The 13699-nt window shown below is 40.4% G+C and overlaps 1 protein-coding gene, 1 non-coding gene and 1 pseudogene across 2 annotated transcripts; all 3 read right to left on the bottom strand.

Annotated features, from left to right (window-relative positions):
• Positions 1–525: 525 nt before the first annotated feature.
• On the bottom strand, positions 526–1464 carry LOC101594713 (taste receptor type 2 member 14-like). Its single transcript, XM_004668645.2, has one exon. It carries the CDS (start codon positions 1462–1464, stop codon positions 526–528), a length of 939 nt encoding a protein of 312 aa, XP_004668702.1.
• A 1114-nt stretch (positions 1465–2578) lies between these two features.
• Positions 2579–7927, bottom strand: LOC101595001 (annotated as a pseudogene).
• A 2871-nt stretch (positions 7928–10798) lies between these two features.
• LOC123456488 lies at positions 10799–10905 on the bottom strand. The gene has a single exon (XR_006634565.1). It is a non-coding gene; the product is annotated as a U6 spliceosomal RNA (small nuclear RNA).
• Between the last annotated feature and the right edge of the window lie 2794 nt (positions 10906–13699).

The raw sequence follows: 13699 nt of genomic DNA, 5'->3' as shown, positions 1-13699 counted from the left end.
TTCACATGGGTACATGCAAATATATCATATATAAGTTAAATTTTAAATCTCGCAGTTTATACAAAAATAATGTCACAATAGATTTATATACTTTTGTACAATAAATATACTGTTATATCTTTTGTTAATATTGTGATGTATTTATATAGTGCTTATGCATAAAGAAGATAATATTTATAAAATTTATAAATTAACACAAAGTGAATGAACCTGTTGTGAAAGTAAAAATTAAAGATGTAGGGCTGGAGAGATGGCTTAGCAATTAAGGTGCTTGCCTGAGAAGCCTAAGGGCCCAAGATCAATCCTCCAGTACCCATGCAATCCAGATGTACAAGGTGGCATATGTGTCTGGAGTGCATTTGCAGAGGCCAGAGGCTCTGGTCAGCCCAGTCTCTCTATGGCTATCTGACTCTGACTGTTTCTCTTTCAAATAAATAAATTACATTAAATTTTAAAAATTAAAGACGTAGTATAACTTATGAACTCACATCCACCTACAATAGGCACCATGGTCTCCAATATATTTTAGAGATCTGAAGGTTTCACGTCTTTGGGCCTGCATCGGAGCCACCACCACACAGAACGAGAGGCCTGCCTCAGCTTCATGCTTCCCAGAATCAGAAGACAAGAGTGAAGTGAAGGAAATGCAAATGCAGCAGCCTGGGAGAAACTAACATAAAGATCGTTTGTCAGCAACTCAGACTTCAAAAGCTGCAAGAGAAACACCAGGAAAAATATGGAGCAAAGTAGAACAGAGGTGACCATGATTTGCAAGGCGGTGGTGTGGGCCGTTGTGCTGGCATCCCTGCATCTTTGGACATTGTCCTGCATCTTCTTCACATGTTTACACAGGGAAAAGATCAGCAGGATAAAAGTTACCTGGGACATTGTAAAGGGTATTGAAGTGAAAATAGTGCTAAGAAGTAAAAGAAACCTGTACGGTTCTACACTGTCACTCAAACTGGAACTATTCACAAAGCTGTCTTTATATCTTTTCACCCAGACATAAATATATGAGTTCATCAGTACAAGTTCTAAAATCAAAAGGAGAAGAGACACCAGCATTATCACTGAAATCACGCTTTTGACTCTCCACCGCAAATACAGAAAAATAGAGTTAGAAAAGTTGGCAATTTTAAGAAAGTAAAACAGGCCTAGGCATGCAGTAAGCCACATGCAAAAATGACCAGCCACAACCCAGGCAAAAGTAAATATTTTCAAAATTTCTATTGCAAATGCTCCACCTGAGTCTAGCTTAGATACCAATATACTTGAGCCTGTAGACAAAAGAAGAGCGATCCTGGAGACAGCCAAAGCAGTGAGGATTTGATCCACAGAAGAGAGCTTCCTTCTCTTCATCCAGTCCACGAAGTTCACCAGGACTATAAATCCATTTGTCAAATGTCCTATTATGAATTCCATACTTATTATGAGTATCATTATGCTCTGTATGACACCTTCCATTGTCTGAAGAAAAAAATAAATATTTAAAATGTTATATCAAAATAAGCAAGTATCAAGAGCTGCCAGCGACTGGGGTAATCTCTTTACCAAAGCTCAGTTCAGTTGGGGTTCATCCAGAATGCAGTCCTTAAAATAGTTTGCTGTATTCTCTAGCTTATCATAAGAGAAACGCTGAGACCTCCTACACTAAAATGCAAATAAAAACCATATTATACATATTATTTTTCTGGGTTGAACATATTTTCATACAGCTACTCCAGTTCTGGTCAAACAACATGATAAATTCCAAGTATACAGAAAGGAACAAGACTCCAAACTGGTATATGGAACTGCATATATACTGAGGTTTATAGAGACCCCAAAATTATACCTATAAAAAGACATGTGCATATGTTACCCAGAGCTCTATGAACAAAGATGTAGATTTGTCCAATGATGTCAAATGTTCAGTAATTTATGGTGAATATCCTCAATGTGAACATATTTAACATTGAAAATGGACATACTTTGTTAACATTTACAAGGCATTTAGCTCATGCCTTGAACTGTTACCATTGGTCAAATATTGTGTAAAATGCTTTGCCATATAATTCATGCAGCATTAATATAAAAAGGAAACTTGGAACTTTGTGCATGTAGAGTAATAGGCATCCTCCTGCTGTGTTGTCAAGCAGATGCGGAGGTGTAACAGAGCAATCGGCACAGCAAGAATTCTACCCATCCTCTCCTTTGCCCTGGCCCAGTGGAACTGATTCCACACTGGCACCACAAGCCATCAGATCATGCCCACCTCCCCTCCCCTTCCTCTAATATCTGCCCAATGTCCCCTCATCTTCTGACTCTCCTTGACCCAACACAGCTGATTCCACCCTGGTACCACAAGCCATTAGATCATGCCTGCCTCCCCTCACTTTCCTCTAACATCTGCCCAATAGCCAATATTACCAGACTCCAAGGCAGACAAATGATGACTATACCTGGGGAAGATAAGGAACAGACAATCACAGTCATAGTTCAATGTTAAATATACCCATGTACCCCAATACAGCTACTACCGTAGGAAAACAGATATGACTAACATGAGAGATGGCAGAGCAGTACGTGTGTCATTTGACTAGGTAGGGCTGATGGCCCCATCCTCCATGTCCACAGGAATACAGAAGGAAGAAAGAAAATCCAACAGATTGTAAAAATATAGTCGTTGTACAATATTTACCTGAAATACATGGAGATAAGTCATAATGAACAGAATGAGAAGTTTTAAGAACAAAAAATATCTTTGACAGCTGTGAAATACACATACCTGCCCAGCGGGAGAATCTCTGTCTTGCCTTCTTCCAGGTGGTGCAGATGAGCTCAAGTAAGAGGAGAATCAGAAATGCAAACCAACCTAGAAGCGGGACGGTAAAGAGGCAGCCGGTGGTAGGATGACACGGGCTTTCAGAAAAGAGGCAGAACTCTGATCCCCAGAGAAGGCTCACCCTGGAGATCTTTCCTGAACACTCCTCAGTGCACCTTCTACTCTGGATTAGAAACAGCACAGGTCCTACCTGGACAGCAACTCCTGGGAAAAGGCAATCTTTTATAGCTAAGTGAAAATGACACTGAGGATAATTCTAACATAACTCATCAGCAAAGCAAAATAAAAATCACTGCCACAGAGAGGAGTGAGATCTTCATCAGTCATAAAGTCATTGTTGTATATAACTGCATATTGAAGAAGTTTGTATATATTGCTTATTTTGTTATTTGTGGCAAGGTTTCTTATCATAGTAATACTAAATTCATATCTCAAAATGAAAAGCCATCCACAATTATATCTGCATGCCTATCTGCCTATCATTGTACATGTAATGGTAAATACTGCTTTAAATATTTATATTATTATGTAAAAACTAGGGCTAAATCTCATCACTCAAGCAAAATATTATTGGAATTCCTTGACCCTTCCTAAAATTTTGAGAGTATTAATTTGAAAAAGAATTTTGGTAACAGAATAAAAGGCTTACTTTTTATTGAGATAAATAGTCAAAAAATAGATTTGAAGACTCATCTGTATTCAGAACTGTGTAGCTGTACTGCCAGTAAGGAGAGAGTTAATCCTTGAGCAAGTTATGAAACACAGGATTGAGCTGCAACACAGCTGGGAAATGGTACTTGTTGAGTCAGGAAAAGCCCAGGAGATGGCAGGCCCTGACCAAGCCAGTGAGCATCCTCCAGCATTGCTCCCAGATCATGCAGGATGAAGGCTGGCATGAGCAGCTCGCTCTCACTAGTGGTCCTGCAGAGGGCACAATCAGAGATGGGCAGAAAGGACAGCCTTGCAGAGTGGATTCTTACATCAGAGGTCTGACTAAGTTTAAGCAAGAGGAAGACTGAGCCGTAAGGTGAGTTCTTCTAATTAACCTTGGAAGTGGACAGCCAAAAGTTCTAACTCACTTCTCAGCGCTGAGACAATGACGTGACCAGTGTTCAGTGGATGAGAGAATGCTATGTCCCTTTGGGAAATAGACATGAAAATGTAGCACCGAGAATGTCTGGGGTGTATCACATGGAAGTTCTTCAAGGTTCTGTAATCTTTTGCCAGGTGACACTGCCCATCAGAAAGGGCACATGATGGGCTGGAGAGATGGCTTAGCGGTTAAGCGCTTGCCTGTGAAGCCTAAGGACCCCGGTTCGAGGCTCGGTTCCCCAGGTCCCACGTTAGCCAGATGCACAAGGGGGCGCACGCATCTGGAGTTCGTTTGCAGAGGCTGGAAGCCCTGGCCCGCCCATTCTCTCTCTCTCTCCCTCTGTCTGTCTTTCTCTCTGTGTCTGTCGCTCTCAAATAAATAAATAAATTTAAGAAAGGGCACATGACACCATCGCCTGGGACTCTCAGGAAAACAGCTTGAACCAACACTAATACCAAGTACCTAAAGTGACCTTGTGGCTATTTGCAAGGACTCAAACTTCCGGAATGTAAGAAGCTCTCTAGAGCCTTGACTTTTGTCCATAGTAAAGCAGTTCTAATGGGTTTATAGCTCTTCACCTCATCCAGAATGTGTAATAGAAAGGCTGTTTTGGCAACTGCTGAAATTCTTACCCTTCTTGACTTGAGGAATAAAGTGACATTACTGAAAGAATGAAACTGAGAGAAAAATCTTTATTGTAAAATGAACAAATCTGACATTCTCAGATTCTCTCAGACAATGGATAAGAAATATTTGCATGTCCACCAAGGGATGAATATAATTACTTATACCACAAAAATATTGCAATTTGCAAAAAGTACTATTTCTTTCATATTACTACTAAATTAATGTATTTGGAAACTGAAAAACCAGATGGAATGAAAAGTGAACATAGACTGGAAAGGTTCACACTAACCTGGCAGATGGGCTCCAAGAAGTGTTTCTTCACTGGGCACAAACTTTCCCCTCTGACACACTGCATTTTAACCTCCATTTTGCTTTCATGTTACCAGAGCCCTTTGTCTCTCCCCTCACATCTCATCACCTCTTCTTGATCTCTTAGTCTCCTATCCAATTTTGATGCATATACTCACTCTCACACTATGTTTTCATGAGTTAGCTTTATGTTAATTGTAACAAAAAATGCTAAGAACATTGTAAACATAATAAGAAATTACACTGATTATGAGCTGATCCCTTCTGAGGTACTGAAAATTTCTGTTCTTATGATAATCTGCTCGGTTCCAATCCTGGTGAAATACACGTACTTGATAACGATAATGTCCAAGTGATATTTTATGAAATTATCAAAAATTATGACATTATAATTGTGCATATAATTTGAACTGGATGATCCCACACTAACAATAATAGAAAGAGTACAAATATTTACACATGCAATTTGCATATTTCTCATAATAATAAAAGCATTTTTAAATTTTTGATTCTGAAACTGTTTGTACAGATATGGTAATTCTAACATAGTAGCCTAGTGATTCTGAGGAATTGCTAAAAATACTTCTAAATCAAGTCCTATATTTATTTCAACTTATTTAAAAGTCTATGTTATTCATTTCTTCTCTTAACTTTCACCAAATATTCTATATTGCCCAAGTACTCTTGTGTGATGACAGACACACAGTTTTTAAAAATATGCCTCACAGAGACACATGTAAACATGTACCATATACTATAGGCTAACAGTTTTAAAAATCTCAAAATGATAAATGATGGACAAATAGTTACATGCAAGTGGTTTGTATTTATGCTTAAATATGCATTTTAAGAAACATCATGGCTATATAATTTGCATCAGGCTCAATCCAAACAAAATGCTTCCAAAAGTCATAAAATAATACAAAGAGAAATAATATTATCATATTAAGTATGTTTAATAAAGAAGGCATTTTTATGAGTCAACTTCCTGTAGAATATATGACACAATCCCCAACATGTTTTGGGGACCTGGTGGTACCATATCTTTGGACTTACACCTCAGCCACAACAATACAGGAAAGATCTCCCTTAGCTTTGTGTCTCCCAGCATTAGGACACAGGAGTGGGCTGAAGGAAAAATTACTGTGATAATTTGTTAAAATGAAGTGAAAAGCCTTTCTCCAATATCTCAGATTTTCAAAGTTGTACAAAAGGTGATAGGAAAAAAATGGCATATAGTAGGAGAAGGGCGATTACAGCCTGCAGTGCTTCAGCGTGGGCCTTGGTGCTGCCATCTCTGCCCCTGTGGGCTTTGTGCAGCATCTTCTTGTGATGTTACTACAGGGAGAAGATGAGCTGGAGACAAAGGTATCAGGGACAGGGCCAAAGGGACAGAATGAGAACTAGTGATAGTGTCTAAGAGAAGCCTGTAAAATTCTGCATTGTTACTCAAATTAGAGTGGAAAGATACATTGCTTTTATATCTATCAATCCAGATGTGAATACACATGTTGACTAGTAAAATATATACAGTAAAAAGAACCAGGGACACCATCAGTATCACTGAAATTGCTTTTTTCACTCTCCACCTCAGATCATGAAAAATAGAATTAGAAAAATTGGATACCTTGAGGCAATAAAAGGTGCTGAGACAGGTAGCAGGCCACATGCTGAAGTGATTGGTCACTATCCCTGAAAAAATGAATCATTCTTGTCATTGTTTCAGTCATAAGTAACTCTGGGTACAGGAAATGTCTTAATTTACTGGTGAATAATGACCAGAGCAAAAAAATTCTGGAGATGGTCAGAGCAGTGAGGATTCGCTTAACTAAAGAGATCTTCCTTCTTTTGACCCAGTCCATACAGTTTACTATCACCATGAGTACATTTCCTAAGTTTCCAATTAAAAATTCCACAATTGAGGGCTGGAGAGATGGCTTAGCGGTTAAGTGTTTGCCTGTGAAGCCTAAGGACCCCGGTTCGAGGCTCGCTTCCCCAGGTCCCACGTTAGCCAGATGCACAAGGGGGCGCACGCGTCTGGAGTTCGTTTGCAGAGGCTGGAAGCCCTGGTGCGCCCATTCTCTCTCCCTCCCTCTATCTGTCTTTCTCTCTGTGTCTGTCGCTCTCAAATAAATAAATAAATAAATAAATTTTAAAAAAATATTCCACAATTGAAATGTTTGGGGGTGTGCTTTGTAAGACATTGCCCATAGTCTGTAGAAAATGGCCCATTTCTAATGCTAGTTTTGAAGACTTATCAACACATTCATTCAAAATGCTATGTCTGATTTTTAATACCCATACACATGCTTGAATATCAAGCAAGCAACCATGGAGATGCACCAGTGACTGAGTTCAGAGCTTTCGTCATGAAAATGTGCTTTTCCCATGCAGCTCATATAGCTTACATCCAGTACTGTCTTGCACACAGCTTCTGCTGTGTTTTCTAGTCGATGGAGGAACTATGGAAACCTCATGTACTGGCCTGCAAATAAAACTGCATAAGCCAAAAACTGCATAAGCCAACAAATACTTGAGCCAGGGTTACTTGTGTTTGACAGTGTTCAGGCTTGTGGTAGGTAGCATTACAAAGTGTAGCTTTATAAGAGGAGGAACAATTAAATGAGATAACTGTGTTAAGAAATTGATGAATTGTGTGATAGATGCATGAGTCATGTGTTATTTTTTCTTACTATGATATTAGATTTTGTGTGAAGGAGAAAGACAATAAAATGGTTTTGGAGCAACACGGATATCAAAATTGGTATGTTGGTATGTACAGGTAAAACATGAGCAGTATGCCAAAAGGAAATATAGTGTCTAACAGAGAGGGAAAAGTTGATTTGGAATAAATATATGTCTTAATTAATGCTTCCAAGGGATGAAAGACTAAGCAGTGTGGATACAGTTAATTTTGTTTATTCTAATTGATTTTATTTATGTGCACACAAAGGAATCCAACCTGGGTCCTTTGGCTTTGCAAGCAAGCCTTTTAACCACTCAGCCATCTCCCCAGCCCCAGTGTCTCCCAGGTTGATGTCATCCTTCTCCCCCATGATGCAGGTCTTGTACATCGCCTCCGTGACTGCGAGGTCATGAGTGCTGCAGTCACTTTGTGCGTGGAAGAGAGTGTTGCAAAGCACTCCTTCTCCTCCCTTTGGCTTTTACATTCCTTTTATTTTTTAGTATTTTACTTATTTGAAGGGGAGGGACAGATGGAATGAATGTGCCAGGACCTCCAGACACTGCAAATAAACTGAAGATGTATGTGCCACTTTGAGCATCTGGCTTATGTGGGTACTGGGGAACGGAACCTGGATCCTTAGACTTCACAGGTGAGCGCTTTATCCACTCAGCCATCTCTCCAGCCCATAAGACACTTTTTTAAGGTCAGTGAAGTGGGGTTGTCAACACACTGGGAGGTTCAGCCATCTCTGCTGGTTTCTTGTCAGGCTTACCCATGACTGCAGACCTGGGCATCTCATGTAGACAGACATCCTTGGGCACAAAGGAACAGCCTCTTTACTTACAATTGTTCTCAAGAGCCAAGAGGCCTTTCCACCAAATCCCTCCCATTGTCTCATGGCCCATAAAGGTCAAGTGACCCTCTCTAAACTGATCTTTGCAAAGAGGAACCCTCTCAGCTGGGTCAGCCAATCAGAAGGCTCCCTGTAGACCCAGGGTGAGGTCACGTGTCCCCAACGCTCCTATTCACAACTGTCAGATACCTGAACCCCCAGTATGCCCAGAAAATGGACCCGCAGGCTGTGAGGTTATTGGAGATATCAGAAGAAGAAGAAGAGGAGGAGGAAGAGCAAATAAAGAAAGGTCCCCGCACCTGGCAGTCCTCCCTGGAGTCTGTCCTCCAACAGGGTTTTCCTGACACCTCCTGCCCCCGCCCTTCTCCAGGAAGAGGAAAGCTGGTAGGTTTGCCAAGATCCACCCAGCCACAAGGACCATTCTTGCACCCATGAAAAATACCTTAGGTCTTTTTCTGAGGTCCTTGGTGATTAAATAATCTAGCTGGGACTTTTTTTGCATTTTTTGTTTTGCTTTGTTTTTTTGCTTGTGTTTCAAGGTAGGGTCTCACTGTAGCTCAGGCTGATGTGGAACTCGCTCTGCAGTCTGAGGCTGGCCTCGGTCTCACATTGATCCTCTGCCCTCAGGTGTGCTGGAGTGCACCACCTTGGCGTTTGTTTGTTTGTTTGTTTCGGTTGTTTTAGGTATGATCTCGATCAAGCCCAGGCTGACCTAGAATTCACTCTGTATTCTCAGGGTGGCCTTGAACTCACAGTGATCTTCCTACCTCAACTTCCCAAGTGTTGGGGTTAAAGGCTTGCGCCACAATGCCCCACTAACTGAGATGTTTTTATAACCACTAATGATTTACTTTATCTAATTGATATTTGCACTCAGAATTTGGATTTTCACTCAAATAACTATTTGAGGCCTTATTTTTGAACACTGGGATTTTCATGTTCCTCAAAACCCAGCACGGAGGACTCCTAGCACGTCTGTGTGCAATGTGTTCGTGGTGCGCCATCATGCTCTGTATATCTTTTTCATGTTTATTTATTTGATAGAGAGATGAAGAGAGAGAACAGGCATGCCAGGGCCTCCTGCCACTACAGACAAACTCCAGACGCTGGTGCCACCTCATGACTTACGTGGGTCATGGGGAATGAAACCTGGGTTCTTTGGATTTGTAGGCAAATGCCTTTCTTAACTGTTGAGCCCTCTTTGCAGCCTGGCTTTTGGTATTTTAGAATGACAGTGCCATAATCTAACACATGAATTAAAGTAAGTGTATATTCTTTGAAATTATAGTAGCAGGAACCATATAACCAAGAAAATCACTTTCTTTCAGTGAATTAAGTGGCATGAGAACAGGAAGACATGAATTCAACTATTGTAGAATATTAGAAATCTTTTACTCAAATAAGAATAGCTAATTGGAATTTATTTTTTTAATGCTCAATGCACAAGCAATTTGATATTGGGTACTGTGGATTTGCAGACTAATGCCTTGATTGCTAAAATATTCCTCCAGCCCCAGACTGGGTTTTTCATCACCACTCAGATTCAAGGTAGAGTTCATGGCTGTGGTGACCACTGAAAACCTACATAGAATATGTGTTGGGTAATTTATTAGAGGATGCACTTATTTGGTTTAGTAACTTCAGAAAACATTTAAATACTTCTAAAGGGAAGCATGTTTCTTATTTTAGGTAATTGGATTATAATGACTATTTTGATACTGTTCTTGAAAACCAAAACACACTCATGAGCAATGTTTTGAGTTATACTCATAGCAATTGTTTTCATTACACATTATTACCTATAAACACAAGAGAATTATCCAATTTTAGTAGTTTCATATCATTACATACAGTGTATTTTTAAATTTTAATTAATTTATTTGAGAGAGAGAGAAAGGGGAAGATAGGTTGGGCTTACCAGGACCTCTAGCCACTGCAATAAACTCCAAATGCATGTGCCACCTGGTGCATCTGGCTCACTTGGGTCCTGGGGAATCCAACCGGGTCCTTTGGCTTACCAGGCAAGTGCCTTGACTGCTAATCCATCTCTCCAGCCCTATACAGTGTTTCTTCATCAGCTTCACCCCCACTTAACGTCTTTGGTTCCTTCCCACTATTGCTGAACTTCTTTCCAACTCCTTTGATTTTTTTTTATTTTATTTTATTTTATTTTATTTTTTATTTATTTATTTGAGAGCGACAGACACAGAGAGAAAGACAGATAGAGGGAGAGAGAGAGAGAATGGGCGTGCCAGGGCTTCCAGCCTCTGCAAATGGTCTCCAGACACGTGCGCCCCCTTGTGCATCTGGCTAATGTGGGACCTGAGGAACTGAGCCTCGAACCGGGGTCCTTAGGCTTCACAGGCAAGCACTTAACCGCTAAGCCATCTCTCCAGCCCTGATTTTTTTTTAATGGAATACTTCACAAATTTGTATGTCATCCATGTGCAGGGTCCATGTTGATCTTCTCTGTTGTGGTTCCAATTTTAGTATGTGCACTGTGAAACAAGGACTTTTTATGTTTCTTTTTTCTTTGTGACCCACTGAGTTTACATAGAGTCACTTGCATGAGTACTAGCGGTTACAGAACTGAGGGAAAAGATTCCCCTCTCTTGCTAACCCATTAACTTCCTGTAGCTCCTCTGGTAGGGATGGGGCCTCCCAGCCGTAACAGAAAAGTGACAAGTCCTACACTGCACAGGTCTTGGGGTACAGGTGTTCTCAGGTGCTTTGGGATCATGCAGGTTGTGGCCAGGGCATGCCCAGAAGACAGTACTCCTGCCAGTCCTCCAGCACCCACATTCTTTCTTCTCCCTTCTTCTGTGAGAAGCTTTAAGCAGGAGATAATAAAGCACAGGTAGCATGAAAGTAGCCCGGGTGGGGGAGCACTGGGGAAGTTAATCTGCTATGGGGTCAAGGATGGGAAAAAAGAGTGGGAAGAGTAAGCCTTAACCAAAACTAAAGAGGTGGAACGATTGCATAGGGAATTTATATATGAATTACACATTGGCATTGCCTAACTTTTTAATGATACAAATATATTGTAAAAATACCTTTACTGGGGCAATCTGATATGAACATGATGTGTGTTGATTTCTTCCTGACAAAGGTCAACACTAGGAGAACTTTCTGGAGTTCCAAGATTGATATGTAACTTTCTAGAACAATGAACTCTTGTGACTTGTTTCTACAATGAGGTGTCAGCATCACTTGTGAAGAGCAATCGCATGACTAAGCAGTGGTGGCCAAACAGCAGCAATGGTCAGCTCTGGAGTGAGGCTGGTGGACACCATTCAGCAGGGCTGCGGCATCCAAGGCGTTATTTGGCCAAGAAGTCTTTCGGCAACCTCCCAGAGTGCCTGTTGTCTGATGGTTTGCACTACTGCTATCTTTCCTTGGAATTTTTGGACTTATTATAAGTTTATTAGTGTTTATTTTTGTTTTCATTTTCCCCTTCTTAGTAGTAATAGGGGAATCCAATTCCCCTATGTATGTGTACACTCTCACCAATGATTAAACAGGAAAAGAATGTTTCTACAGAAATTTCTGAGGCTGTAATGTTCAAACAGGTAAACAGATTATGGATCCTGAAACCATGACTAGTTTGAATGAACAAATTTCTGAGCACCATAAGTGTGTATTTCACCTAATGAGTCATGTTCCTCACAATGCTATGCCACATGCCTTACCAGTTGTTCCCAAGAAATATTACTTATGATGACAGGAATTAATGGGCACATTTCCTGAACCTACAGATGGCTTACTAGAAAAGGAGCCTGAAATGCTAGTGAGCAAAAGTAAACATCTTTCAAATAATCGGGTTGGGCCCACACAAGGAAGTAAAACAGAATATGTAACTTTCAGAATCAACAATAGAGCTCGGTGGGCTCCTAAAGGAAAGACATCAGTGCAAAACACTGGTTGGATAGATCAGCCTTTACCATATCCAGGGACATACATTAATGGAATAACAATGGTCTGGAAAGATGAAAAAAGTTAAATATCAAAATCTTCCCTTTATGGAGAGACTTGCAAGGTCATGACCACACTGTAAAGTGGAACAACAAAGAAAGGTCATAGCGAGACAATTAAATCAGTACTGGATTAAAATTAGAGAAACATACTGTTATTCAGGCCTCAAGGTAATATTATGTAGAGAGTGGCTAACACTGCCCTTTCTGAGGTATACACACACACACACACACACACACACACACACACACACACACACGAGCCGCAAGAGCTACCTGCCAGGGCTCTCAGCTACTTTCCATGAGTCTGGGTAAGATAATAACCAGCTGATGTTAGTAGAATATCTATGGGACAAGAGGTTCATGAGTTAAACAGAACCAAGGAAAACCAAGGGAAAAGAGGAATATTGTGCAAGATTTCTTAGAGAACAGAAGTTATATGAATAAGTTGCTATGTCTTCCTTGCAAAGAAAAATTAATGTGTTGTAAAACTATAAATAAATAAGCAAGAGTTTTGTTCTGTGTCCAGTGTGCATCACCTGAACTACTGGTCCAAATCATTTCCTCACAACGCCAACTCCACACATCCCTTAGAGCTCTATAACCCCACTGAGACTGGACCTTGGCACCTTTTGCCTTATAAGCCAAGGGAAATTGGTGAAGGCTGGGCAGAAAGAATTAAGAGTGTCAGGGTTAAGAAGTGTATCCTGAGGGATGTTGTTCCCTTACGGATGCTCTTGAGAACCTTCATGACCCCACAGAGGATGCACTTAGAATGAAGGACCAGAAGAGGAAGCTGTTGGAAAATCATTGAGGTGCCATTTGTTCATTCAGTACCATTCACCATTAGCGATGAAAATATGGTAAGTACATAACACAAGGTCCACCATTAACACAGATAGAATTTGTTGTGGCATTTCTTTATCCACAAATTGATTAAAAGCTTTAATCTGACATTAAAGAAAAAGAGAAGGCATATATGTATGTATGTATGTATGTATGTATGTATGTATGTATGTATATGTATATGTAAATGTAAATGTATATGTATATGGATATGTATATGTATATATGTGTGTGTGAGAGAGAGAGAGACTTCTATACTTACAGACAACAAACCATGGTATTTCCCTCCCCTCCCCTGCTTTCCCCTCATAACTCTGGTCTCCATTATATCCCTTCCCTCTCTCCATTAGTCTCTCTTTTTTTTTTTAATTTTTTATTTATTTATTTGAGAGTGACAGACACAGAGAGAAAGACAGATAGAGGGAGAGAGAGAGAATGGGCGCGCCAGGGCTTCCAGCCTCTGCAAACGAACTCCAGACGCATGCGCCCC

The sequence above is a fragment of the Jaculus jaculus genome, chromosome 23, assembly GCF_020740685.1.
Source record: "Jaculus jaculus isolate mJacJac1 chromosome 23, mJacJac1.mat.Y.cur, whole genome shotgun sequence".
In the NCBI taxonomy this organism is placed as follows: Eukaryota; Metazoa; Chordata; class Mammalia; order Rodentia; family Dipodidae; genus Jaculus; species Jaculus jaculus.
Note: the sequence above shows the minus strand (reverse complement) of the source record. Positions and strands in the feature narration are given on the sequence as shown.